Source organism: Schistocerca americana, chromosome 5, assembly GCF_021461395.2.
Source record: "Schistocerca americana isolate TAMUIC-IGC-003095 chromosome 5, iqSchAmer2.1, whole genome shotgun sequence".
Classification (NCBI taxonomy): Eukaryota; Metazoa; Arthropoda; class Insecta; order Orthoptera; family Acrididae; genus Schistocerca; species Schistocerca americana.
Window position 1 is genome coordinate 677,619,110 of NC_060123.1, and position 25,322 is coordinate 677,644,431.

The 25,322-nt window shown below is 39.8% G+C and overlaps 1 protein-coding gene across 1 annotated transcript in view; it reads left to right on the top strand.

Annotated features, from left to right (window-relative positions):
* Positions 1 to 25,322, top strand: part of LOC124616628 (Down syndrome cell adhesion molecule-like protein Dscam2) — a 375,675-nt gene that overhangs the window by 216,545 nt on the left and 133,808 nt on the right. The window contains exons 16-20 of the mRNA XM_047144953.1: positions 5,957 to 6,105; positions 7,390 to 7,521; positions 7,604 to 7,771; positions 9,563 to 9,904; positions 10,127 to 10,273. Of these exons, the coding sequence (XP_047000909.1) occupies positions 5,957 to 6,105; positions 7,390 to 7,521; positions 7,604 to 7,771; positions 9,563 to 9,904; positions 10,127 to 10,273 (938 nt within the window). The remainder of the gene's footprint in view (positions 1 to 5,956; positions 6,106 to 7,389; positions 7,522 to 7,603; positions 7,772 to 9,562; positions 9,905 to 10,126; positions 10,274 to 25,322) is intronic.

A 25,322-nucleotide genomic window follows, 5' to 3' on the forward strand; every position in this document is an offset into this window, starting at 1 on the left:
TTTTTTCATCTTCATTCTTATCTCTCCTCTCCTCCGCTCCCTCCCCCCCCCCCCACCTCTCTCTCTCTCTCTCTCTCTCTCTCTCCCCCTCCCCCCCCCTCCACCCCTCTCTCTCTTTCTCTCCCCCCCCCCCTCCATCTCCATCTCCCTCTCCCTCTCCCTCTCCCTCTCCCTCTCTCTCTCTCATTGGTTTTTCCTCATCTCATCTCCTTTTCCTTCTAATTCTTAATTGTGCTATTCATATCCTCTTAATCTCACAATTTTAGAATTTACTATTTGTGTTCATTTCTCCTATGGGAGTTGAGGGTAAATGACAAGTAATTCCATGCATCATTAAACCATGACAAAATATATCAAGTGTTTTCTTACATTTATTTCACAACAAAATTATTTCTGTGTTACTCAGTGATTTTGATCTCTAATAACTGCTAAATCAACTTACAGTGGATATGCACATCCTATCCAAATGTAAAGTAAAAGAAAGAGATGCAGACATATTTTGCTACATGTTGACAGAAAATGAATTATCAGTGTCGGCTAGAAAATGAAAGTGTTAAAATATATCCAGACATTGTTTTCACAGAAGGAGAATAGCAAAGAGACTAATCAATCAGAAGGTGTGAAAAGTGGTTGATGTTCTTATAGTGAAATAACAGTGGAACCTTATGAGACCATACATATGGAGGATAATTTACACATAATAGAAGTCTTGCTTTCACAAGCATCAAAACAAGCTACTGTTGCCATGTTCATCTGAAATGTTTGAGAAATGAAAATAAGAGTCATTGACAGAAAATTTTCAGTGTACTCTAAATTTTACGTGGCCATGACCATGACAATACACGTGGAAGAAAGCACAGGTCACATCTGTCTACAAGAAGGGTAGCAGTGATGATCCACAAAATCATCCTATATCATTGACATCCATTTGTTGTAGAAACTTAGAACATATTCTGTGCTCAAATGTAATGAGGTATCTCAAACAGATGACCTCCTCTGAAAGTATCAATCATGCAAAACCCAATTCCCACTTTTCTCACATGATATTCTGAGACCATGATTCAAGACAGTGAGGTAGATGCAGTATTTCTTGACTTCCAAAAAGCATTGATTCAGTAATAACATAAACTTATTATTGAAATTATGATCATACGGCTTATCAAGCAAAAATTGTGACTGGATTGAAGATTTCTTGATAGGGAGGAAACAGCATGTTATCTTGGATGGAGAATCATGAACAGAGATAGAATTAACTTCATGTGTACCACAGAGGAATGACCTGGGGCCCTTGCCATTCATGCTGTATATTAATGGCCTTGTAGAAAAAATTAATAGTAATCTCAGACTTCTTGCAAATGATGCAGGTCATGTATAATGAAGCACTGTCTACAATACGGTCACAAATAATCAGTCATATTTTGAAGTGGTGCAGAGATGGACAACTGGTTTTAAATGTACAGAAATTCGAAATTGTGCACTTCACAAAATGAAAAAAAATGTGGTATCCTATGACTATGACATCAGTTTGTCACAATGGAAATCAGTCAACTCATATGAATACCTGGCTCCCCAACAAAGCATTTGTTCTCCCGCATTATTTAAATTGTACACCAATGATTAACCATGTAACAAGGCATGCGCCTCATTTATTTATTCCAGCAATGTGTCCTTCTGTACACAGTGTAACATATTTGAAGGTGCCAAAAGGCAACTTTTGTCTGCTCTTGGCTATCTGAGAGAGTGTTATGAAGATAACAGCATGAAGCCAAATCCTAGTAAAACAGTAGTCAGCACTTTTCACCTTCACGACAAACATTCCAATTAAAAGTTAAAAGTCTTGTGGTTGTGAACTCCTCTCAGTCAACAGCTCTACCCATAAATGACTCGGGGTTGTTCTTGATTGGAGCCTGCATTCAAGGAGCAATCTGACAGCTTCAGAATAAAGGTCACAGCATGAAACAGTATCTTAAAAACACTCAAAGGCACAAGTTGGGTAGCAAGCAACATTTGCTTTGGAAGTCGTATCTGGCCTTGTGCTGCTTAGCAGAAGAATATGCTTCCCCCTTGTGGTACCAGTCCTGCCACTCGAAACATTGCTCTTCACGAAACTCGGTGACAGGATACTTGACACCAACTCTATTTGAGAAAAATCTCAGTTCTGGCCAGAATAGCAACAGCCAACATCAGAGTGATAGCCCAATTTGACAGCACAAATTTGAAAGGAGCAAAGTGAGCACCGATGATAGACACCGGCTTCAGGGGCGTGAAGCTGTTACTCATTGTCTTCATCGCAGGAAAGATTTATCTCAAGTACTGCGCCTTTAGTGAAGTTAAAGGCAGGAAAAATACATCAACACTGGCAGGACAGAGCTACATGCGATTGGAGCCCACCAAGAAAGAAACTACCCCAGGAAACAGCCTGCCATGGCCATCATGTAGATCAGTTAATCTTCTTCACATGGGAATTGGCCAAAGTAATACTGCCATGTTAAAATGGGGACTCTGTGATAACCATAATGTGTCTCGTGTGTGTGGTGCTAAGCAGATGATGAGCCATTTCCTTCTCTGCCATTTTTACACCATTTCCTCAGGCATCATAACACAACATTATCTGTCATTAGCAAACCCGTCAGCAATGCACTTTTCTGAGGCACTACACTTCTGTAATAGGGATAGGAAACTGAATGATCACATAGGCTTGGTTGGAGGTAAAGCCGATGGCAGACTTCATATTTCTGGTAGAATTATAGTGAAATGCAATCCATCCATAAAAGAAATTACTTAGAAAACACTTGTGTGACTCATCATAGAATAATTCTCAAATGTGACTGTCATGAAGTTTCCAAAAAAACAAAACTGGCAAACACTTAAAGATAGGTGCAAACTATCCCATGAAAGCGTACCTACAAAGTTCCAAGAACCAACAGCAAATGATGAATCTAGGAGTATACTACAATCCCTAATTATTGATCCCATAAGGATCACAAAGACAAATTTAGACTAATTATAGCACATACATATAGATGTTTAAGTAATAATTATATCCATGCTAGATATATGAATGGAAAAGGAAAACATCCTGACAACTGGTACCATGGGGAATATCCTTTGTCATGCATTTCACAGTAGTTTGCACAGTATGGCTGAAGACAGATGTAGATAATAAATGTACATTCTCTTGTAATGTATAGCTGCTAAGGATGTTTGGTTGTCTTATTCTCTGTCTCATTATTGTGACCTATTTTGTTTTTTATTACTCACAATAATTCATCATTTTATGAGAATTTATTGCAAGAACAGATTTTTTTACAATAACTTATTATTGACTGATATAAATACTAAAAATGATTACGCAGCTTTTCAGTTAGTGATGACCAGATGATAAGAAGCGTGAACTAATGCAACTCCAGTGAGATCAAATACACCAAAAGAATGTATCTTTTTCAGGAACTAGCTGGGCGTCCTTTATTGATATGTTATTTATCATTGAGCAGGAACTTTGTTGTGATTATAAATTATTCCTTGACCCAACCAATTCACTACATATCTGCATTTGTGTGTTATCTTCTTGAATAGTCTTACCTCCACTATTTAAATTATGCATTCTTTACATTAAATTCTCCATCCAGAAATTGTCTCTTATATTGTAAGGATTGGTATCCAGTTGAGATAGTTCATTCATACACTCACTCATCATGTTCCGTAGATCCTATCAGGAAAGAGAACTTTTAGGAACGTGCAGTGAGTCAAGTTATACATTAACAAAAGACAAGCAAATAAGATGACCATAATTTGTATGCTATTTTAGCAAATCAGCCACTATACTGCTTAACCTACTCATGTTGAATCCAGCTAAATTTAATCAAGTAAATTAGGGAGGTGGCTGTTAATTTTCAAGGAGCTGCAGCCCCCTCATTTATATCTAATAGCTGCTGTTTATCTTCTGTTGTGTGTTATCTACTTGAATAGTCTTAGCTCCACTATTTAAATAATGCATTCTTTACATTAAATTCTCCATCCAGAAATTGTCTCTTATATCCTAAGGATTGGTATCCAGTTGAGTGCACTGATATTATTCAAAGAAAAGTTACCTACAGCTATAGAATCCTGTTTACAATTCATTACTGCCTGTTATGCAGCTTTAGAATGAACACGGCTACTTGCCTTGTAGCTAACAAACTTTTCAATCCTTGAATAGAAATATTCAGATAATTTGTATAAAGAATGGCTAATGAGGTGTGATTTTAATTTTCTTTTGAACTGGTTGGGATTCAAATGTCATGCTGTGTATTAGTTGGGAGCATGTTGAATACCTTTGCACCAGAGCATGTAACTACTTTCTGAACTCTAGATAAGGAGGATAAGTCTACATGAAAAGATCCTTATGAATTCTTCTGATAGTTGTAGGGCTATCTACTTTACATAACTAGAGTTATAATTGTTCCTATAAACTGTTTTCATTCATAACATAATAAAATATATGGGGGAAGTCAAATGAAAACAGATGGAAAAAAAGTAAGCAAACTCTTTATTATTTCAAAAGTATTTACCATACCTGTTAATACATTTATCCTATTGTGAGACAAGATGGTCAATGCCTTCATGGAAAAAATGTTTGTGGTTGCCTATGGAATCATGATTTTACCCAGGCATGCACCTCTTCATCTGAAGCAAATCGATGGCCATGGATGTCTTTTTTCAGGGCTCCAAAAATATGGAAATCATGTGAGGAGGGATCAGGACTGTTTGAAGGATGCGCTATGGGGTTCCCAGCAAAACTTCTGCAGCATAATTGAAACAACCTTGGAAACATGAGGGTGGGCATTACCCTACAACAGAATGATGCCACCCATAAATATTCCTGGGTGTCTGGACTAGATGTCATGCTTCAGTTTTTGCAAATTGTCCACTACTACTGTGCACTCATTGTGGTGCCATGTGCCAGAAAGTCAATGAGCAATGAATTCTTGTAATAAAAAAAATAAAATAAAAAAAGATCGTCATGACTCTCTCAGAGCTGTCACGTAAGGCTTTGGATAATTCGATAGGAGTGTATCCGTGTGCTTCCATTGTTAGGCTCAAAATGATGATGCCATGTTTCATCTCAAGCAACAATGGGACTGGGTGTTTGTGTTGTCCTCATCATTTCATCATCATCATCACTCATGACAGTTGTGTGATTGTGATAAAAATTGGACTGTGTAAAAATTGGGACTCTGTACGGGCGCTGATGACCGCAGAGTTGAACACCCGACAAACCAAACGTCATCATCATCATCATCATCCACAGATTTTCCAGAACTTCAGAATATGGTGTGAGCAGTACTATGCCTGATGCCCAACATGAACCTAACGTACACCATTCACTGTCTGTCATTTCTGATGACAGCAGCTTCCATTGCAGCAATGACAGAATGGGTAATGACATGTTGAGCCTGTCCTGACTGACTACTGACTTTCAGTGACACCCAACATTCTCAGCATTGTTAATTCCACACAAACACATATGCACATGACATACTGTGTTTCCCATACAAGGCAGACATTTGGCAAGAATTTCAGTTCCTGACACTCCTTCTGCAGTCAAAAATTGCACTACATGTAACTGTTCCTCTTTCTTGACCTCCATAGTTAAGTCAGATGCAGACACGACTCGCTGACCTCATGTTGACCTAGTCTTAGGAGACAAGTTGCACTGTTGTGGACACTCATGCTATTCCTTCCTCATTCCCAATAGAGGGCACTTCTGTACACACAGATCAGTCCACGCCGTCCTCATTATATAGTATGTCTCATTTTATCTGACTGCCCCTGCTAGAAGAAATACTTTCATTTTGATTTAGTGAGCTTATTCATATGACTTAATAACCAAAAATGTGGATAGTCAACAAAAAGGTAGCATAATGTAGCTATTAAGAACAGAATGTGGCAATTAGTTTCAGATAATTTTTTCCAGGTATACAATAAGAGAACAGAAACTGGATGATGGCATGGTCTCTGAGTTAGGAATCTCTCGCACATATCGCCATGACACTGGAGTCTTCTCATGTTATGCAAGTAATTCATATGGGCAAGATGAAATGGCAATACAGCTCATTGTTCAAGGTAACAAATTCACATATGTTTATATCTATATCTATAAACAGGTGGTAACTGTGGTGAAATTACAAACAAATAAAGGCAAAAAAACTTGTGCTTTCGACTTTGCAGCAGACTCGTGCACATGAAAAAAATCTGACAGGAAAATTATCTTCTAGAATAAGAAAATCTTTCAGATGACAAAAGAAAGAAGAACATTGCAAGAAACAAAACTATTTGAGGATCTGACAGGGAAGCTATTCAACCTATTGGCTTAAAAGCGAGCAGCAGTGCAAGATGACAGAAAAGTCATGATGAAATACCAGAAAAGAGATGAGAATAGAAAAGCAGGGAGATTGTAAATAACAGAGAGGGCATTATTGACAATCCAGAGAAAAAACGGAGATGATGTAAATACTGTCATAGAAATGATAAAGGTGAATGATAATAGAGAAAACATGTATACTATACTCCTTCAAATAAACAGACATCAACACCAGCTGAAGTGGACGAGAGGTGCCTCTGATTTTTCTCTGACTTGTCAATAGCAGGCTTCTCTGTCACTTGTAACCTCTTTGGTTTTCAATTTCCATCTCTTTTTGGTAATTTAATTGTTGATTTTTCTGTCATCATGCCCTTCCTCTCACCTATGACTGATTTTTTGGGTAGCTTTTCTGACAGATCTGACATGGTAGAAAGTGTCTGATAATAGATGAAAAATTACTGTAGTGCATATGGTTCTGCAAATGAGCCATTTGCGAGATGGTTATGAGCCATCATTGAGTTCAGTATGAAATATTGTCCTAGTTAGTATGGTGTATTTGAAATGTAAGCATTTTGATTGAGTCACCATCTGATTGGCCTCAAGTTCGATGTGAATACACAAGCTTCTCATGAGTTACCACATCAGCAACATTTGTCGTTGAATGTGTGTTTACAGTTACTAGGTGATTGTCTCATTGGACCACACAATGATGTATCCTTCAGTTTCTGCAGTGTGATCTGGATCTTCCAGGATTGCTTGAGGATGTTCCCCATCTTCACATTTTGCTTCTTATATAAGATGACATGCTTTTGCACTGACTAGGAGAATACTTATTATTGAAGTCAGTGACTGATCTTACCTACACATTCACTATTATCACGCAAGTGGCTTGTTTGCAGACCTGTGTTTATCAGAATGTTTATGTCTCCATTACCGTGTACTTTAACCAGTATCAGTTTTTACTGTTAACTGTGATACTCCCTGTCTTGTACCAATATTTCCAATAAATTAATAACTTAGTGAAATATTTAAAATTTTTGTTTCAGAGGTTCCTGAAATGCCAAAAAATATTCGTGTCAATGATCAGCAAAGTCGATCTCTACAGCTTTCGTGGACACAACCTTATGCTGGAAATAGCCCAATAACAAGCTACACAATTCAGTACAAACTGGTATCAGGTAACTATCTAAGACATCTTTATACTTATTATTTAGTACTTGTCCTCATTTTAGATTAATAACAAGATGACTTTTTTACCAGAAACCTGGCAGACACAGCCATTAAAAATTACCGTGCCTGGAACACAAACCTCAGCTACAGTACAAAATCTTAACCCAGCAAGCTCTTATCATTTTCGAATAATGGCTGAGAATAGACTTGGCATGAGTGATCCTAGTGAAGTCATCCAGGTGACAACACAAGAGGAAGGTAAAAATCATATCATCTTCAATGTTTGATGAAAACTGTGATTGTTTCCTTGAACATTTTTATGAGAAGAACTATATTTATTATGTACTATTTTTTGCCTAAGTGACTAATGGTTTTAAAAAATTCTTATCCAGCAGTATTCCTCATTAAAAGTACTTTTTTCATACTAAAGCTTGTTTATTTCATTTTGTTTTCTTATTCAGTTTCTATAGAAAGCATCATTTTCTGCAAGATAGTGAACAATGCAGCAAAGAACAATCATATGCAAATGATGTCATACTTCCTTATGTCTAACTTGGTCCACATATTTAAAAGTAATAGCACTGGGAGAATTGGAGCTACACTTTGGCCTTGAGGATCTGTTACGTGGTTACCCGCAAGAGGCAAGTGGAGGGCAATAAGTGGGGACACTTGCTACCATTATTCCCCTCCCCTGGAATTTGGAGTAGAGAGTTTTGAATTCTCATGCAATTCAAGAAATGATGGTCTATAGTTCTGTTAAAGAACAGGCTTAGGCAATAGGTGAACATGATGAAAATGCTGTGTTTTTAAGCAAATGCTGCTTAACTTAGTTTTATTTGTCATCACACCAGCCATGGAAAAATATGCCATTCATTTGGTGCAGCTGCATTTTTGAGCTGAGTGAAACTCAAGGCAGATGCAAACCTTTGCAGAGCAGTGCATAAACATAGCCCCAGTCCTGTTTCTATTGATTCCCTGTATCTGCAATTGTTGGGTACAGACCCTATATGTTGAGGCTATTCAGTTATATACAGCACACTGTCAAACTAGTCTCCAAAGAATGCAGTTGTGTTACAGAGTAAGTAATCTTGTTTCAGTTGCTGCAAAGCCTTTGTGTAAAATTTCCAGTCATTTGAAAGGTAATAAATGTTTTTTTGAAACATTAATACAATGTTTTACCTAGCTCATAGTCCATAATATGCTCATCATTGTCAGTATTGTACGAAAGCTGCAATTATTATAGATTTTCAACAAAATCTGTCTTGCTGGGGATCGTTCATTGCAGTTTTCTAAATACTTTATGCTTTTTCAAGAGCATAATTGTTTCTCTCTATCCCTTTCTTTTTCTTTTTCTTTGTGTGTGTGTGTGTGTGTGTGTGTGTGTGTGTGTGTGTGTGTGTATGTGTGTGTGTGTGTGTGTGTGTGTGTGTGTGTGTGTGTGTGTGTGGCCATTTATACTGGCCAGTGAGACTCAGGGCAGACCCTAGGGTAGATCTAATTGTGCTCTCTAACTTGACTACATTTTTTAACCCTGTAAATAGGCTTGAAATAATAATTTTGAAAAAGGAAGCTCTGATTTATTACATTCTACTACAGCTGAGTGGATGCCCATCCTCTGCTATCAAATGTTGGATATAATCATCTTTTTATGGATGGCAAAATACTTATACAGAACCAAGAGATCTATAAATACACAAAGTTTATATGGTGGTTACATGATGAATGCAGTCATGATGTTATAGGATGCTTTCTTAATGTATCAGCATAAAAATGTGCCTTTTAAGAAGGCACAAATTGCACTAATAATATGAAAAAAATGTCCAGTTTCTTGTTGGGTCTGACATGTACAAATCTGCAGAGACAGTTTGCATCAAAATCAAGTTGGACAGCAAAAAATAGAGATGAATTTCAGCAAAGGTGTTCATAGTTTCCAATTGTTTCATGAAATTTAGTAATAGATGTTCAATGTGAAATTTGAATGCAAGAAAAGGTCTTTAGTGAATATTGTGTTATTTAAAATAAGAGCTAATCCATTGATTCAATTTTCAGTTCCAACTGGAGTTCCACAAGATGTTCGTGCTGAAGCTAGAAGCTCTACAGAGCTGTTTGTTACATGGGAGCCACCACTGAGAGAACACTGGAATGGGAATCTTCTTGGTTACTACGTTGGTTATCAAGAACAACCATCATTCATTCCATCATCTCCATCACCATCTCCTACAAGTCACAACTATAGCCTTAAAACTGTGGAAGTTGGTACTCAGTATGGTGGTGAAGCTACTCTTCAAGGACTCTCGAAATTTACCACATATACAATTATTGTTCAAGCTTACAACAGTCGAGGAGCTGGCCCAGCTTCAGATCCTATAACAGTGAAGACCCTAGAGGATGGTAGGCATTGTTATTTCATTTAAGCCATGAAACTTTCTTACAGGCAATGCTTTGCTCTTAAGTTTGTAGCTAATCACTTTATACCAAGAAGGTTCTACTCTGTTAGAATGTCTTGACATTTCAAATAAAAATATTTGAATCACTTATTACAATAGTTATGCAGTCTTCTAAAACTGTAAATGTTTTGTAATGATCATGTGCACATTCGATTTTTGTTAACAGTACCAAGCCTTCCACCAGAAAATGTGCAGTGTTCTGCACTAACCTCTCAGAGCTTGGAAGTATCTTGGGAAACTCCCCCTGTGGAAGGAAGAAATGGAATCATCCAGGGCTACAAGGTGTCTCACCAGCCAGCAGAAGAATGGTATGGTGGGTAATTTCAGTATACAGCAATCTTTGTCTCAAGTAAAAATAAATTAATATAAAATTATTCATCGGGCCTTTAGAGAATGAAATATTGACATTACTCTGCTATCAAGCTGCTGCATTAGCAACCAGCACACATCTTACACACCAAGTGTTAAGCTTATGTAGATAAATTTTGACTTCAGAACAACAAAATTACCTGACACTTGTGACTGCTATGTTAGCTAGCTTCTGTAGATTCTCTGTCATCACAAAAAGTACTCTGTCTCACATCCTTGCACTTATCCCTCCAGCTGTACTACAGATTTGCCAAAGTAACAGCATTGAAAATTGTAGCCTCAGAACTGCAATTAATAGCATAAACTGTATTTTATGCATAATCATTGTGTAATTCATGGCTGTTTGCTACATTCCCAAACAACTATTATTAGTGAGAGCCTGCTTATGTTCTTTATAAAGGGCACTGACACATTGTTTATGTGCTTGCATGATATTTTACATTGGAAAGCAGTATCACTGCCTTTTGAGCTTGTATAGTGGCTGTAAGCTAACCTAACCTCCATTTCTGGAGCTGTAAACACTATTGTGAGTTAAATAATTCTCAAAATTTTATTAGTCCAATCACATTTCCCTCACAAACCATTTAATTCATAGTTTTCTTATTTTCCAGTAATTAATTCTGTTAAACAATATATAGTCATAACCAATATTTGAAATTATATGATGCTACTGTCACTATACAATTATTACTTATTATCCATTTTGGCATATGGTCTTACAGAGAATAATCAGTATCTCTTATGAACTCCTGCCTGTATCTGACTGCCTCACACAAAGAACATCAAATGTGCATACTGTCATCGAACAATCAGTAACAAAATACAGTGTAAGTAATGTCATCATTGTTTGCATGTGTGATACCGTGCTGCACTCCATACAAAGAAAGGTGTTGGTCATTTCTCGTGATACAATGATGCCATTACAACTACAGAGTACTGGAGAAAGACCAGCTGATCTCAAAATTTCAAACTGATTTGGTAGCTCCACAGGAAGAGTAAGTGGAATTGTAAGATGCAATTGGCAGCAGTAATTTTAAGATGAAAACAGATGAATGGTTTGTGTCCAAGCTTATTTTTGTGTCATTGCTGACATACACTTTTATTTCACCAACAACAGACATCTGTGGGGTGTAGTACACAACATTAGAATTAAAGGTCGAAGCCAAAACATTAGTTAGTATACAGTCCATTGAGTTGTGAGCCCATCAAAACTGAGTGAAATGTGAAGCCTAGATATGCTGGTGAACACAATCAGAGCAAGAAAGGAGAAAGAGAGAGACAGAGTCAATGTCAATATCCATATATACACTGGGACCACTGCCAGTGCTACGGAGGCTGCCATATTGAACAATACTGTTTCTTGGAGTGCCAAGCAACCATTTTAAGCCCAGCCTTTCACCAGAGCTTGGTTCCACAGGTCACACTATTGGCAGTGCCTATGATGTGGACTGGCATCAGTTACAGGTGATATGGCCATATACTGGGGCCGATAAGGAGGTTCCAAGGAAGTTTGTGAAAGCCTCCTCTGTTGAAGCCATCGTCATTGCTTAGTGGATTTAACTTTTGATGTGAGAAGGAGAGCTCCCCAGAGATAGGATTGACTTTTTGAAACCACCTGTAAAGTGGAGTAGGTTAGGGCCCCATGTATCACATCCTGGAACCATTCATCAAAGTACATCCCCGTTTCCTTGTAATCGACGAAAAAGGAATTTCACTTAATCGTCTTGGGTAGTGATCACCAAACTGTCAATTGTGAGCTACAAGTAGCTCATGTGGCATTTTTGGTAGATTGTGGTAACCATCAGGTTGGCTAACTAATGACAACTGGCTGTTTATACTGCACATCCAATGTCAGTCAAGAATACTACATTGTAGAACTGCATTTTTAGAAGCTGCAGTTTCATTATTTGATACTTTCAAAAATAAAATTGAGATAATGTATGCTATTAAATCTGTACAGCTTTCTGCAAACACAGTAATGAGGATGGTTGTGGTTATGAATTCTAACATTATTTCACAACTTAAAAGTAATGTTGACTGCTGCAGCTATTTTCCCCACAACTTGATGAATTGATAAAGCTCAGTTGGCTGTTTCTGCAAGAATGGCTTCTGATAATTTCAACTAAAGGTATTATCACCGAACGAGGTGGCGCAGTGGTAGCACACTGGACTCGCATTCGGGAGGACGATGGTTCAATCCAGTCTCCAGCCATCCTGATTTAGGTTTTCCGTGATTTCCCTAAATCGTTTCAGGCAAATGCCGGGATGGTTCCTTTGAAAGGGCACGGCCGATTTCCTTCCCAATCCTTCCCTAACCCGAGCTTGCGCTCCGTCTCTAATGACCTCGTTGTCGACGGGACGTTAAACACTAACCTAACCTAACCTAACCTAACCTATTATCAACTTTAAAAATATTCCTGTGAAAATAGTGGTGGACTAAGCAACTGATGGAGCTCCTGCGAATGTAGGCAGAGAGAAGGGATTCATAGCCTTGGGTCATAAACACAACAGATTTCCAAAATTTCTGTCCTACCATTGTTTAATACACCAGAATTGTGTGGAAAGTTATTAATTATGAACAATGTAATACAAAAATGGTCAAAAAAGTTAGAGCACTTGCAGTTCAGAGATGCTTTTTCAGAGCCCTTACTGATGAACTAGTGTGCCAATATGGTGATCTACTGCTTCATATGGAATTCGTTGGCTTGTAGAGGCAGTGTTTTACAACATGTTAAAGAGCTGCTTCCTGCATTAGTAGAATTTTTGAAAGAATGTGGTGAATCCTCCAATCAACAGGAAGATCTGGTTTGGCTGTAAGATTGTGCTTTCCTCGCCTACTTCACCAAAAAGTTAAATCAGGGTGTATACATACCGGGACAACTGGGAACCCCGGGAAAAACCCAGCAATTTTTTTATCTAGGAGAAAACCAGGAAAAAGCTGGGAGTATTCTAGAATTCCAGGAATTTTTCATTGTTTTAGTCCTTAGTTAAATTTTTGTAGTTTTGACTGGCAAGAATGTATAAACAGGAAAATGTGTCAAAGGCTTTAGGATGAAGGCTGTGGAATACTTCATAACAGCAAACTGCTTCTGATGAGCGTGATGTCACAACTGTTTACATTAAGTTCGTTTTGAGCAGTTGCCATGCCTTCTCCCACTTCTGGCTATTTGAAATGTGGCTGCAGCAGTAGCAAGAAGCAGTCATGCTACAGAGAAAAATTTTTCTGACTCAGCCAAGCTGTCAGATTTGCACCTGCACAGAGCAGTTTGGGTTTTAGTGGGGAGGGGGATAGTGACCCGTGTTTACATTTAGTGATTTTGCTGTTTCCTGATGTCCTATTTCCTCTCCATTTACAGTTCACACATCAAACGAAAAAAAAAACACCACAGATTTCTGTGGTGTAACCTATCAAGTGAATTATAATACATGCACATAATTATGGAAGGCTGTTGTTAGTTTCAGTTTTCTGATTTTATTTCCATGTTTTTGGCAGTCAAGCATTAATTAACATGCATAACAATGAAGTTATTTTTGTCAACTTACTAAATAAATCTGGCTTTTATTAATCTTTTCTGCAGATGCAGTCTATTTATATGAAACGAAGCATTTCATTCCACATGTTGGCTAGCTTCAATTGTTCACTGAATTTCAAGTGCACATTTTCATCTCCTGGCACTTATAGCATTATGCCATAATAAAGAATCAAACATGAGACAATACAATACTGGTACTCCAAGAAAATTTGCATTCCGAAAAGCTTACTGAAAAGCTTAATATCAGGTTGGGGCCTAATTCATTTTGAATCTGGACTTATGAATGTGTACTTTAAGCCTGATTATGCATTTTAGCATTGCTTACAAAATTCCTACGCTCTTGGTGTATCCTCTGATGTCCTACTTCTTTTATGACGACATGTAAGATCTCTTAATGCTATATGTGTATGAACATACAGACGTCCTATGCATCATAGCTGCCCACGTGCAGTAACACTTGTTTTCTGGTGCTCTCTGGCAGCTGCTGAAACAAACCCATGTTTAAGAGGTCACACAAACATGTTACGAATGATTTTTCAAAAAGCGTTATTTGCAAAGGAAATTTTCTTTCACGCAAGATGAACGATGTTACGTATGAGAATGTGCAATGAATTTTTTAAATCACAGTTAGTTTGACTCTCATTTAAAACTTAAAACTTTCAGGGCCAGCCACTTAGAATAATTTTGAGCCCAGAAGACTAGACATTAATGTCACTGTTTAAAATTTTACTGGTACAGTTGTGTGATGTATATTAAAGTGTAACACACGCTAAAAAGACCAATTTTATATTTGAAAGTGTAACTTTTCTTGTAGCTTATTAATCTTCAAGAGTAGTATTATATGTGAAAGCTTAGCTGTACTTGTACCTACACTATGTACAATAATTTAAAACATTAACTTTTCCTATTTGTGCGTTCGTTCTACTTAACAGTGATGTTGCCATTGGCTGACTACATCATGTGGCCTATGCTATGAATGTCTGCTATGATTGGCTGATGAGTTCACGTGACATGAGCTATGATTGGCTTACGATAGAGCATTGCAATGCTTCAGAAATTAACGTGTTGTGTTTGGTGGAACTCGAATTAATACTTTCATAATACGAAAATATGCAGCATATCGTAATATGAAAATAAGTAGCATACATGTTGCTGCACATCAAAGATCTTTCCAAAACACATTTCTTTTTTATCTGAGTTTTATTTTCTAAAGTACCGGGAAGTTCTTGATGGTGAATAAAACCTTTACCATTCAAAGGATTGATGTTTTTACAGCTCCAAGGGAAAGTACACTGTCGCTTATCATGAAAAAAAGTGTATTTTCACCTTTGAAGAAGTGTATTTTCACATGGGAAAAAGTGTGTTTTTAACCGGGAGATCCAGGAATTTTTTTGCATGTGCACATATACACCCTATAAATATTCTTAACTGGTAGCAAACAATACACTGAAATTCTTTCAGAATTGAGAACTTCCAAAATTTCAGAAGAATTTCCTCTATTGCACAATTTGTCAAATCGCCTTGTATAGAGATTGATGCTGAAGATTTCTCTACTTGTGTCATGGGGCCTTTTGATTTTTAAGAGAACAATGCTGCAGTGGAGTTGAAACTGATTGATTTTCAAAATGATCTCCCTTTAAAATCAGTTTCAAGCTTTGAAAATACTTGGCCTTCTTGTTCCTAGAGAAAAAGATTCTCATCCTTCTCATTAAAGTTAATAAGTCTGTTAAAAAAAATCTGTTCTAATATTTTGAAAAGGAAAGATTGCTACTTGCCATATAGAGGAGATGTTTAGTCAAAGGCAGGCACAACAAAAAGTTTGCTCTACAGTTGAGCTTTCAGCCAAAAGGCCTTCTGAAGTAGAAAATGCACACACATTCCTGCAAGCACAACTCACACACACATGACCACCATCTTTTTCCACTGAAACCGGACTACAATTAACTGCACTTGATGGGAGAAGCTATCTGAGAGTTGTGGGGATAAGGAGGGATCTGGGGTGGGGAGGGGAAGGGATAGTGAGCTGGGGATGGAGGAGAGTGGAGTGTTGCTTGTGGGAGCATGAAGGGACACAGATAGGACTGCTAGGTGTAGTCGCAAGAGCTTTGGGGAGGCTACAGGTGCAATTTGCAGCACAGCCCCGTCTCCACCAACGTCCCTAAATGCTCCCACAAGCAGCACTACACTCTCTCATACCTCTACCCTGCTATCCCTCCCCTCCCCATCCCAGCCTCCTCCTTACCCCCACCACCCACAGATTTCTTCCCCCATCAGTTGCAGTTGCTCGCAGTCCAGCCTCAGTGGCCAGAGACAGCGGTCATGTGTGCGAGAGTTGTGCTTGCATGAATCTGTGTGTGTTTTCTACTTTAGCAGAAGACCTTTTGGCCAAAAGCTCAAATGTTAGTAGTCCCTTTGTCGTGCCCATGTGCAACTCAACATCTCCTCTATATGGTCAGTAGCAATCTATTCTCTTTGTAGTGTTGTCTTTATTTTTTTATGGTAGCTCAAAACCTTCTTGAATTTGGGGACCACTGTTCTAGAAACTTAAATATAATTGCATTATGCCGACTGGTGGCATAGTGTCCTGGTTATGATACATTCCAGCCATGTAGAAGGTAGTGAATGTCAATTAGAGCACTGCAACAATGTGGCAAATCCATGTGAATAGCACTTGTCTATGTCACTCATTATAAAGGATGGGGCCCCTCCACGCCCACACCAATGTGGTGACCAAACTAAAAGTTCTTCTATCACCTTCATAAACATGTTAGTTTTTGAATCAGGAGTCATAGGATGCGGGCTGTGATGTTATCCATGCGTCTGGGTACGATTACTCATTAACATGGTCCATCAGGAGATAGAAGTGTTCGAAAATGATCGAAAGGTAGTGGTTGTAAGGGCAGAGGCAAGTGCCAAGGGAAAAAAACCTCTGCAACAGTAGGACGGGTAGTAAGGGCAGTAGCAGGTTGCTAGCTGCGACAGAGCATGCAAGGTGAGGTAAGGTTAGTGTGAGGTATCATACATCGTTACCTACGTGCTGCGTGTTCGTTAACTGGGTCAGTCCGGGTGCTGTGGCTGGGCTCGTGTGTAGCCTCCTTGGCTTGCTGCAGTGGCTTCCTCCCTGTAACAAAGGAATTCAGTGTGGCAACACATGTGTTGCTGTTACGCCCTCTGCTGCGACTTGTCGTCAGTGACTTGGTACAGCTTCATCAGGCTGGTGCATAACGGTGGCAGCAGGCCACTGTTCGGTGTTCTCCTCTACTTCATGGCACAGGCATTCTGCAGTGTAGCTCCGAGCAGCCCCGTTTGTTCAGAGAGCTGCACCACTTCAGCGATGGAGAAATGCAGGCCGTTCGCTCGCGCTCGTGCGATGAAGGCTGCCTTTTTGTCTTCTCGGTTCCTTGCGGGGGCCACTCCCACAGCGGTCAACATCGCCACCAGTGCCGCTGGGGTGGCGGTTTTCTTCTTTGCACCTTTCACCTGCGGTGCTGCTGGGGCAGCCGCTGGGACAGGCACGCGAACGTCCTTCTGCGAGGTCGCAGGAATGTTCGCAGGTACTACTGCAATGAGGCCTTGGGTGAAGACTACACGCAGTTGCCTCAAGGCCTCTTCCTTCTCTGCAGCCATGGCAGCTGCGAAGGCAGCCCTCTCTGCCGCCATGACGGCTTTGAGGGCTGCAGTGGCCTCCTTCATGGCGGTGCCGAGTTCGAGGCCACATTTCTTCTCGGGAGTGCGAACTGCATCCTGACTGCCCATTTCCGGGCGGTCGTCCCTGCCCTTGGCAGGTGGAACTGCTACTGCGTCAGGCTGTTCTGCACCCTACATTGTTTCCGACATCGTCTTCTCTTCTTCCGCTGCGTCGGTGCAGCCGCAGGCGCCTCCCCGCCTTCGGCATGGTTGCAGCTTGAGAAAACCGGGTGCAGTAAAAACAGGCAGGCAACTGCACCAGCTGGCGAAATGTGGGCCGCCACACTGGACACAAGTCGACAGAATGTTACTGCCGCAGTTGCAGGTGCGGCTGTCGTGCTCACCTGAGCACTTGACGCACCACGCCACGTTGCGGCAATACTTCGCGACATGGCCCTCGCCCTGGCACCTGAAGTACTGGGGCTGGGGGTCCGTGGCGGTCGGGAGAGCTTATGTCATAACTGGGAAGCCCAGCAACTTCCGCAAGCCGTCGGCCGTTTTGCACGGTCACGGCATAGAGCAGCGGCCTCTTCTTGTTGGTCCGGTTTAACCCCCTGAGGAGTGCCTCAGTCATCTTCATCCTTGCTACGGAAGGTGCCTTCTCACGCGCCAGCGGCGCGTCTTCGATATTGTCAGCCACTGCGACCATGATCGCCCTGCGGTCGGCCACAATTGCAGCTCGAACGCAGATCAGTAAGTCTGTATCGACAGACTCATAGACCACCTCGTTCCTAGCGCAATTTGTCATGGTGTCGAACAGCGCTGTCCACCCGCCTTTGCACAAGACGTACAAAGGGAGGACAGGCCGCGACTCGTCTTCTCGGGAATTCCTTGCATGGTCGGCAGACTCAGTGAGTTGCACAACTGAAGGACCCTTCGTAGTGGCATGTTTCCTCTGCGCACACTTCTTGCCCATGCTGCGAGGCGCGGAACACGACAATCTGCAGTCCTTGTGAAAACAACACGTGACAATTTGCTTTCCACGGTGCCCACAGCACAGAAACCACTTCACAAGCTCTCAACAGCCGAGTAAGCGTAGCGTGCAATGGCAGTGATGCACTCGCCTCGCTAGCTCAGGCCACTCTCCCTCTCATGTCACTCAATATGGATGTGCACAAGAGAGTACAAGGCTGGCAATTCAGTCACTCGATGTCATGTGGTGCTCACTCAGGGAACGATGGGCAACAGCTGCATGGCCTTACCATGTGGGTGAGGAAACCCAGACCCTACCTATACAGCTTTGATACAACATGGTGGCACTAAGGGGCCTGGCAAGGATACAGATGCATTTAGAATTATAACTTCTTTTTAGTTGTCAGTTTTTCATGTTTTCTGTCGAGAAAGTGAGCACTGTATACTTGATATTCACCAGATGTCACCACAGAACAACAAAAATTAAAGTGGTAACATAATGTTGACAGTTATTGAAGATCATTGTTTCAGTTGTGGAATTGTATATTTCCATGAAATAATAGCCGTTGGATGAATTCTCCCTTTCAGTCAGCTGCTAAAATCACACTGACATTTAGACATATTTTGAACAGAATAAATTAAAATAATTTTTGTTGACAGGATGACAACACACCATAATTACCAACTTTGTTTGTAATTAATTAAAAACTTCAGTCCAGCCACACCGTAGGCTTTCGTGAGACAATTCGAATAGATTTCTATATGTGTAAGTATTTGAATAAGTAGATCATTCAGACAAATTTATTCACCAACAAATTATCTGTAAATTAAATAACAAATAAGATATAATGCCACTGTATTTTCTGTTTACGTCTTGTACAAAATTAGTATTTGTTGTTTTGGCTCAGAGCAGTTTTTGTTTTATAAATAACTTATTAATAGTTTGTCCAACAATGTGTCTTTGTGGCTCAGTGGATTAAGTTCCCCTGAAACTGGCCATGTCTGCTTAGAGGTGGGAGGAAGTCAAGGGCACACCACCATTCCTAGTAAAGCAATGCAGTGCTGAAACCATCCTTCAAGTTGAACAAAGCTTTACTTGATTTACAGCTTAACAAATGAAACAGAAAACTGCTTATAGGAGGATGACCTCAGCAGTTTGGGCTATAAATCACTAGGGAGCTGAAATATTAAGCAGCCAATTTAATTTAGTCAGCCAGCTGGTGGTCAGTCACGATCAATAAGCTGAGTGAAATTTGTACTTTTTAGATTAATATAATATGAGAAACAAACTTTGTCTGTGCTAAAATGCAGTTGGGGTATTTAGAATGAACTATTTTGTCCATTAGAACAAATACAGCAAACCTGCAATTCGTGGAAAAATGTAATTAAAATTTTTATACCTTGGTTCATATTTGGCTGAAACACACTAAAGCTACAAAAATTAGACTTACAAAACCTTACTTGGTGTTACGCTATAATAGACATCTCCAGGTTCATACGTGCAAAGATCTCAACTTTCAGAGACAGATGTGCTTTCTATAGAAAATATGTATTAGAGATGACCTGATGATGATTCAAAACAAAAATAGCCGGTAGTAGTCAAAAGAGTGTGAAACAGCAGAGAAAGCCATCCATATCGAAGTAAATAAGTAAGCCTGAATACGACAAAAAAAAGGGCACATAAAATTTACAATTATCTGGGCTACAGACACCTAAAATGAATATATATAGTGTATTGGGTCTCGTCTTGCAATATTTGGGTAAAAACCATCCGAACCCTACTCATAACACTACAGTGAAAGTGTACAGAATAAACTCTACATTGTGTAGCACTGTGGGAAGATGGGCAGGCAAGCGAGACTCTTCTAGCCTGCTTGGGTTGGGCACAGCTTGGCTTGGCTGGGAGTAGCGCAGCCTGCCTGTCCTGGTGATAGCGTGTGGCAACTTGCCTGCCTGCCTCGGAACCTTTGCCTTTCGTGGGCAAGTGCTCTACCATCTGAGCTACCTAAGCACGACTCACACCCCGCCCTCACAGCTTTACTTCTACCAGTACCTCATCTCCTACCTTCCAAACTTTACAGAAGCTCTCCTGCCAAACCTGCAGAACTAGCACTCCTGAAAGAAAGGATACTGCGGAGACATGGCATAGCCACAGCTTGGGGGATGTTTCCAGAATGAGATTTTCACTCTGCAGCGGATTGTGCGCTGATATGAAACTTCCTGGCAGATTAAAACTGTGTGCCGGAACGAGACTCGAACTACCTAAACATGCTTGTATTTGCAATGTGAATGATGTCAGCTGTAGGAGATAAAAATATAAAAATCTTGCGTACTTTTATTAATTTCATTCTATTATATCATACGGGATCATATTTTGGGATAATTCGTCAAACCAAGAAAAAGTTTTTACGGTGCAAAAGCATATAATAAGACTCATTTGTGTGGTGTAAATTAAGAACATCATGCATAAATGTGTTCTAAGAACTGGGTATTCTAACCAATGCAAAAAATATATCTCTTATTCCCAGCCAATAGATCAATACATAGTGTCAACACTAGGAATAAGAACAATCTACCTAAGGACCTGAAATCACTTGCCTCTATTTCCAGCCAACAGCTCAATACATAGTACCAATACTAGGCAGCGCAAGCCTAAGTGCCGCCCCGTGCGAGCTGCAAAATTGCAACCCCCCCCCCCCCACGTTTTTTTAACTTAAACAAATTTGTAGGAAATGTCAGCAATCAATCGCAATTTTTGTTTTTACTTTTCAGATCTACCTAGGTTTCAGCCCCTGAGTGGCCAGTCTCAAAGCTTTTAATATCTGCTTACATCTAAACCGTCATGTTGACAGTTACTTTCAGCATGACGGTATAGATGTAAAGATAACTCAAAGCATTGAGATAGCCACACTGTGCCCATAATCTATGTAGATCTGGTAAATAAAAACAAAAATTGTGACAGATTGGTAACATTCTCTTCAGATTTGTACAAAACAGTCGCTGGGCACCAGCTCAAAAATGGAGTCAGACCTGGTTGAAGAAGTCTAGCTAAATTTAATAAGCCTTGTGAATTTACAAAAATGTTCAGATGTGTGTGAAATCTTATGGGACTTAACTACTAAGGTTATCAGTCCCTAAGCTTACACACTACTTAACCTAAATTATCCTGAGGACAAGCACAAACGCCCATGCCAGAGGCAGGACTCGATCCTCCGCCAGGACCAGTTGCACAGTCCCTCAACTGCAGCGCCTTACACCGCTGTGCTAATCCCGCGTGGCATGAACTTACAGTTAACGTAAATAAACATTTTTCAATAGTAGTGAATTGATAATGTGTTGAATGGAAAACAAAATATATTTACAATTTAATGAAAATTTGGTTTGAACAATAATATTTACAATAACTATTTAATGTTGAACAAAATAGAAAACAACATAGTAAATAACCAAGACACTGATCATACTATAAAAATTTGAAAAAATACTAGACAAATCGAACCTTCCTTGCTTTTGCTTGTGCAAACTCTTTCACACGATCTGCGTAATTTTAGTCCTCTGCAAGCTCGTGCTCAGTCTATATTGCTGCAAGATCATTCAAACGAGTTTGGCTCATCGTTGATCGGAGGTATGTCTTTATCAATTTCAGTTTTGAGAAACTCCTCTCTCCACTCGCAACTGTCACTGGCAGTGTTAGGAGAATTCTCACAGTAATATTAACATTAGGGCAAAAGTTACGTCTTCCAATGAACTTCAGAGTCTCTTTTGGACCTATTCCAGGTTTCAACAATGTTGAAAGCACTTTTAGTTCTTCCCTCAACTGCAGTGCATCAATGTCGCTTGACTCATGGTCTTGCAAAATCACTGCCAGGTTTCTACACTTTGTGTCCAGGCTGTCTGGAGGTGCATTCTTCAGCTCGCCAATTTAGTAGAGAAAATCAAAATAATCGTGAGATTTCAGTTGATTGAATCTCTCATCCAACGATGTGGTTACTATATCTAAAAGATAATAGTAGAATTCAATCTTGTAACGTTTTGTTGGGTCATCTATTGTCTCATCCCTTCCTTCATAGGTAAAGTGTATTGGTTTCTTACTTCGTCGCCGGGAAACACTTATCCGTGGTAACGTTAGACCTTCTAGCTCTAATTCGGTGTTGGAATCCGTCAAGAAAGACAAAAACTTTTCTTCTGTTCTGGAGGTCTCATAATATGCTTCCGTTTTCTCAAGCATTTCCACGGCCTCAAAAACATTTATGCCAATGGTCTGAAGGGTCTTACTGACTACACTGATGTGAAGCAGACCATCGTACCAGATTACCAGAGAAGTGAGAAAGGTGTAATTTTTTATTTGATTCGCAAGTGACGTTGCTTCGTGAGCGGTCATGCCATCGAATTCTTCTGATATCTGAACCAGTGCATCATAAACACCTCCAGTTTGAAACCTCAGGGAAGTAAGTGCATCAATGCGACTTTCCCACCTAATATCGCTCAGTGGCTTCTGCGACAGGTTAGGCAGATACTTATTCAAGACATCCCAACCTCGAACAGAGGACGAGAAGAAGTCATACAAGTTTTTCACTGTCGAAAACATGGAAACAGCATATTTAGAAGACATATCGGCATCATTTACAACAAGATTCAGTGAGTGACTGCTACATGGTACATAAAATGCTCTCTTGTTCATATCTGAAATTCTTTTCTGGAGACCAACTTCTTTCCTTTCATTTTTGCTCCACGTATCCTTGCCCTCTCATATTACACAATAGGAATTTTTTATCTTCCAAGAACTTGAGTATGACCTGCGTCAAAGTGGAGCTTCAAGAATCGGGCACTGGAAGAAATCCCAGGAAATGCTCCCGAATTCGGACATCGTATACCCCGTCATGTCTTGTCTCCTGGACGAAACGTACCACAACTGTCATCTGCTCAACTTTTAAAATATCTGGTGTGCAGACCAGAATTATACTGTAATACTTTGCAGATGTCATCATTAATAGAATGTTGTTGGTTATAGATGATCCAATAAGATGAGTTATTTCATTCTGTGCTTCTTTTCCAAGATAATGATGACCCTTGTTCTCACCTTGCTTTGTTCTGTGCAGGTGCTCCATCATCACAGTGCTGAACCTTCCAAATAATTCAACAAGTTTCAAGAAGTTTCTGTTGTCAGACTGAAAGAGTGTATCTGTACTTCCTCTCAAAGGCAGACATTGCCGACCCAGGAAATGAATTATTGCTATTAAGCACTCAAGAACATTTTTCCAATGTTCGCTTTCAGTATTCAGAAGCCTTTGATGATGGGCGTCGACAGTTCATGACTTTTTCAGTCCCTCGAAAACACGATGCACTTTTTATGTGAATTCAAATGCTCGATAGACTTCCCGTGACTTTCGAGATTCGAAGCAAGATGCCTCCAGTCGCTTATACCGTTCTTTGCAATTTTTACTACAGATGACGAAAAAAGTTTGCAACAAAAGCAGAACACAGCACCCTTGCTCTCTGAGTACACCAACCAATGTCTATCTGCTTCTCCTAAATTCTTCAAAGAATAGCTATAGTGCACAGGGCTGAAACTGCGGTTGTCCACATTTTTAGGACATTCTTCAGCTTCCTTAATGCACTTGGGAGGACCTCGCATGACCAAAGTCGTTCGAATGCAGTCAGTAATACAGGGCGTTACGACCCGGGACAACCAGGAGATCCGGGAAAAACCCGGGAATTTTTCCATCTGGGAGAAAACCGGGATAAACCCGGGAATTTTGCGGAATTCCAGGAATTTTTCATTGTTTTAGCTTTCAGTTAAGTTTTTGTAATTTTGACTGCAGAATTGATTCTCTAGGAAATAATGTTATTCTCTCCTGCTACTGGAGAATGATACTGCAGCAATCAAATATAAACGAGAGGGAAAAAAATAAAAGTTTAGTGGCAAAGGAAATGTGCAATTTACAACAACAAAACACCGTGCACGCACAAGCGTATGCAAATAGCAAAAATATGTCAAAGGCCGTAGAGCGCAGACTGTAAGTCTTCGTAACAGTAAACTGCTTGCTATGAGCATGACGTCACAACTGTTCACATTAGGTTCGTTTGACCAATTGCCAGCGGTCTGTTGCGCATGCGCATTTGACTCGCGTATAAGCAGTACCTTCTCCCGCTACTTGAAGTTTGGCTGTTAGCTGTATCGGTAGTAGCAGCAAGCAGCCAGATGCAAACGAGAAAAATTTTTCTGGCACAGAGTTGTCTGAGTTGTAGTGGGAACGGGGTTAACCTCCACTTGACCCGTGTTTACGTTAAGTGATTTTGCTGCTTCTCTTCGTGTACAGCTCCCACGTCAAATGAAAACAAAACGGATTTCTGTGGCCAGGAACTATCTAGTGAATTAAAATACATTCACATAATTACGGAGGGCAAAAATATATTACTAATTTCAGTTTTCTGATTTTATTTTATTTCCAAGTTAGTAGTAGTCAAGCACGTCTTGCAGAACAGTGAAGTTATTTTTGCAAGTTTGCTAAAGAAATTTGGCTTTATTAATCTTTCCGCCGAGGCAATCATTTTGTTTGAAACGAAGTGTTTCATTCTACAGTATTGGTAAGTTCCAACTGTTCGCTGAATTTCAAGTGCACGTTATCATCTTCTGCCATATATGGCATTATGTCATAATAAGGAACCAAAAATGAGATCGTAGAGTACTGGTACTCCAAGAAAATTTACGTCCCAAAAACCACACAGAAAAGCTTAATATCAGATGGGACCTACTTCATTGTGAATCTGGAAAAAGCCAATTTGCACTTCAAGCCGAATTATGCATTTTAGTATGGTTTACGAAATTCCGATGCTCTTTGGAGTATCCTCTGATGCCCT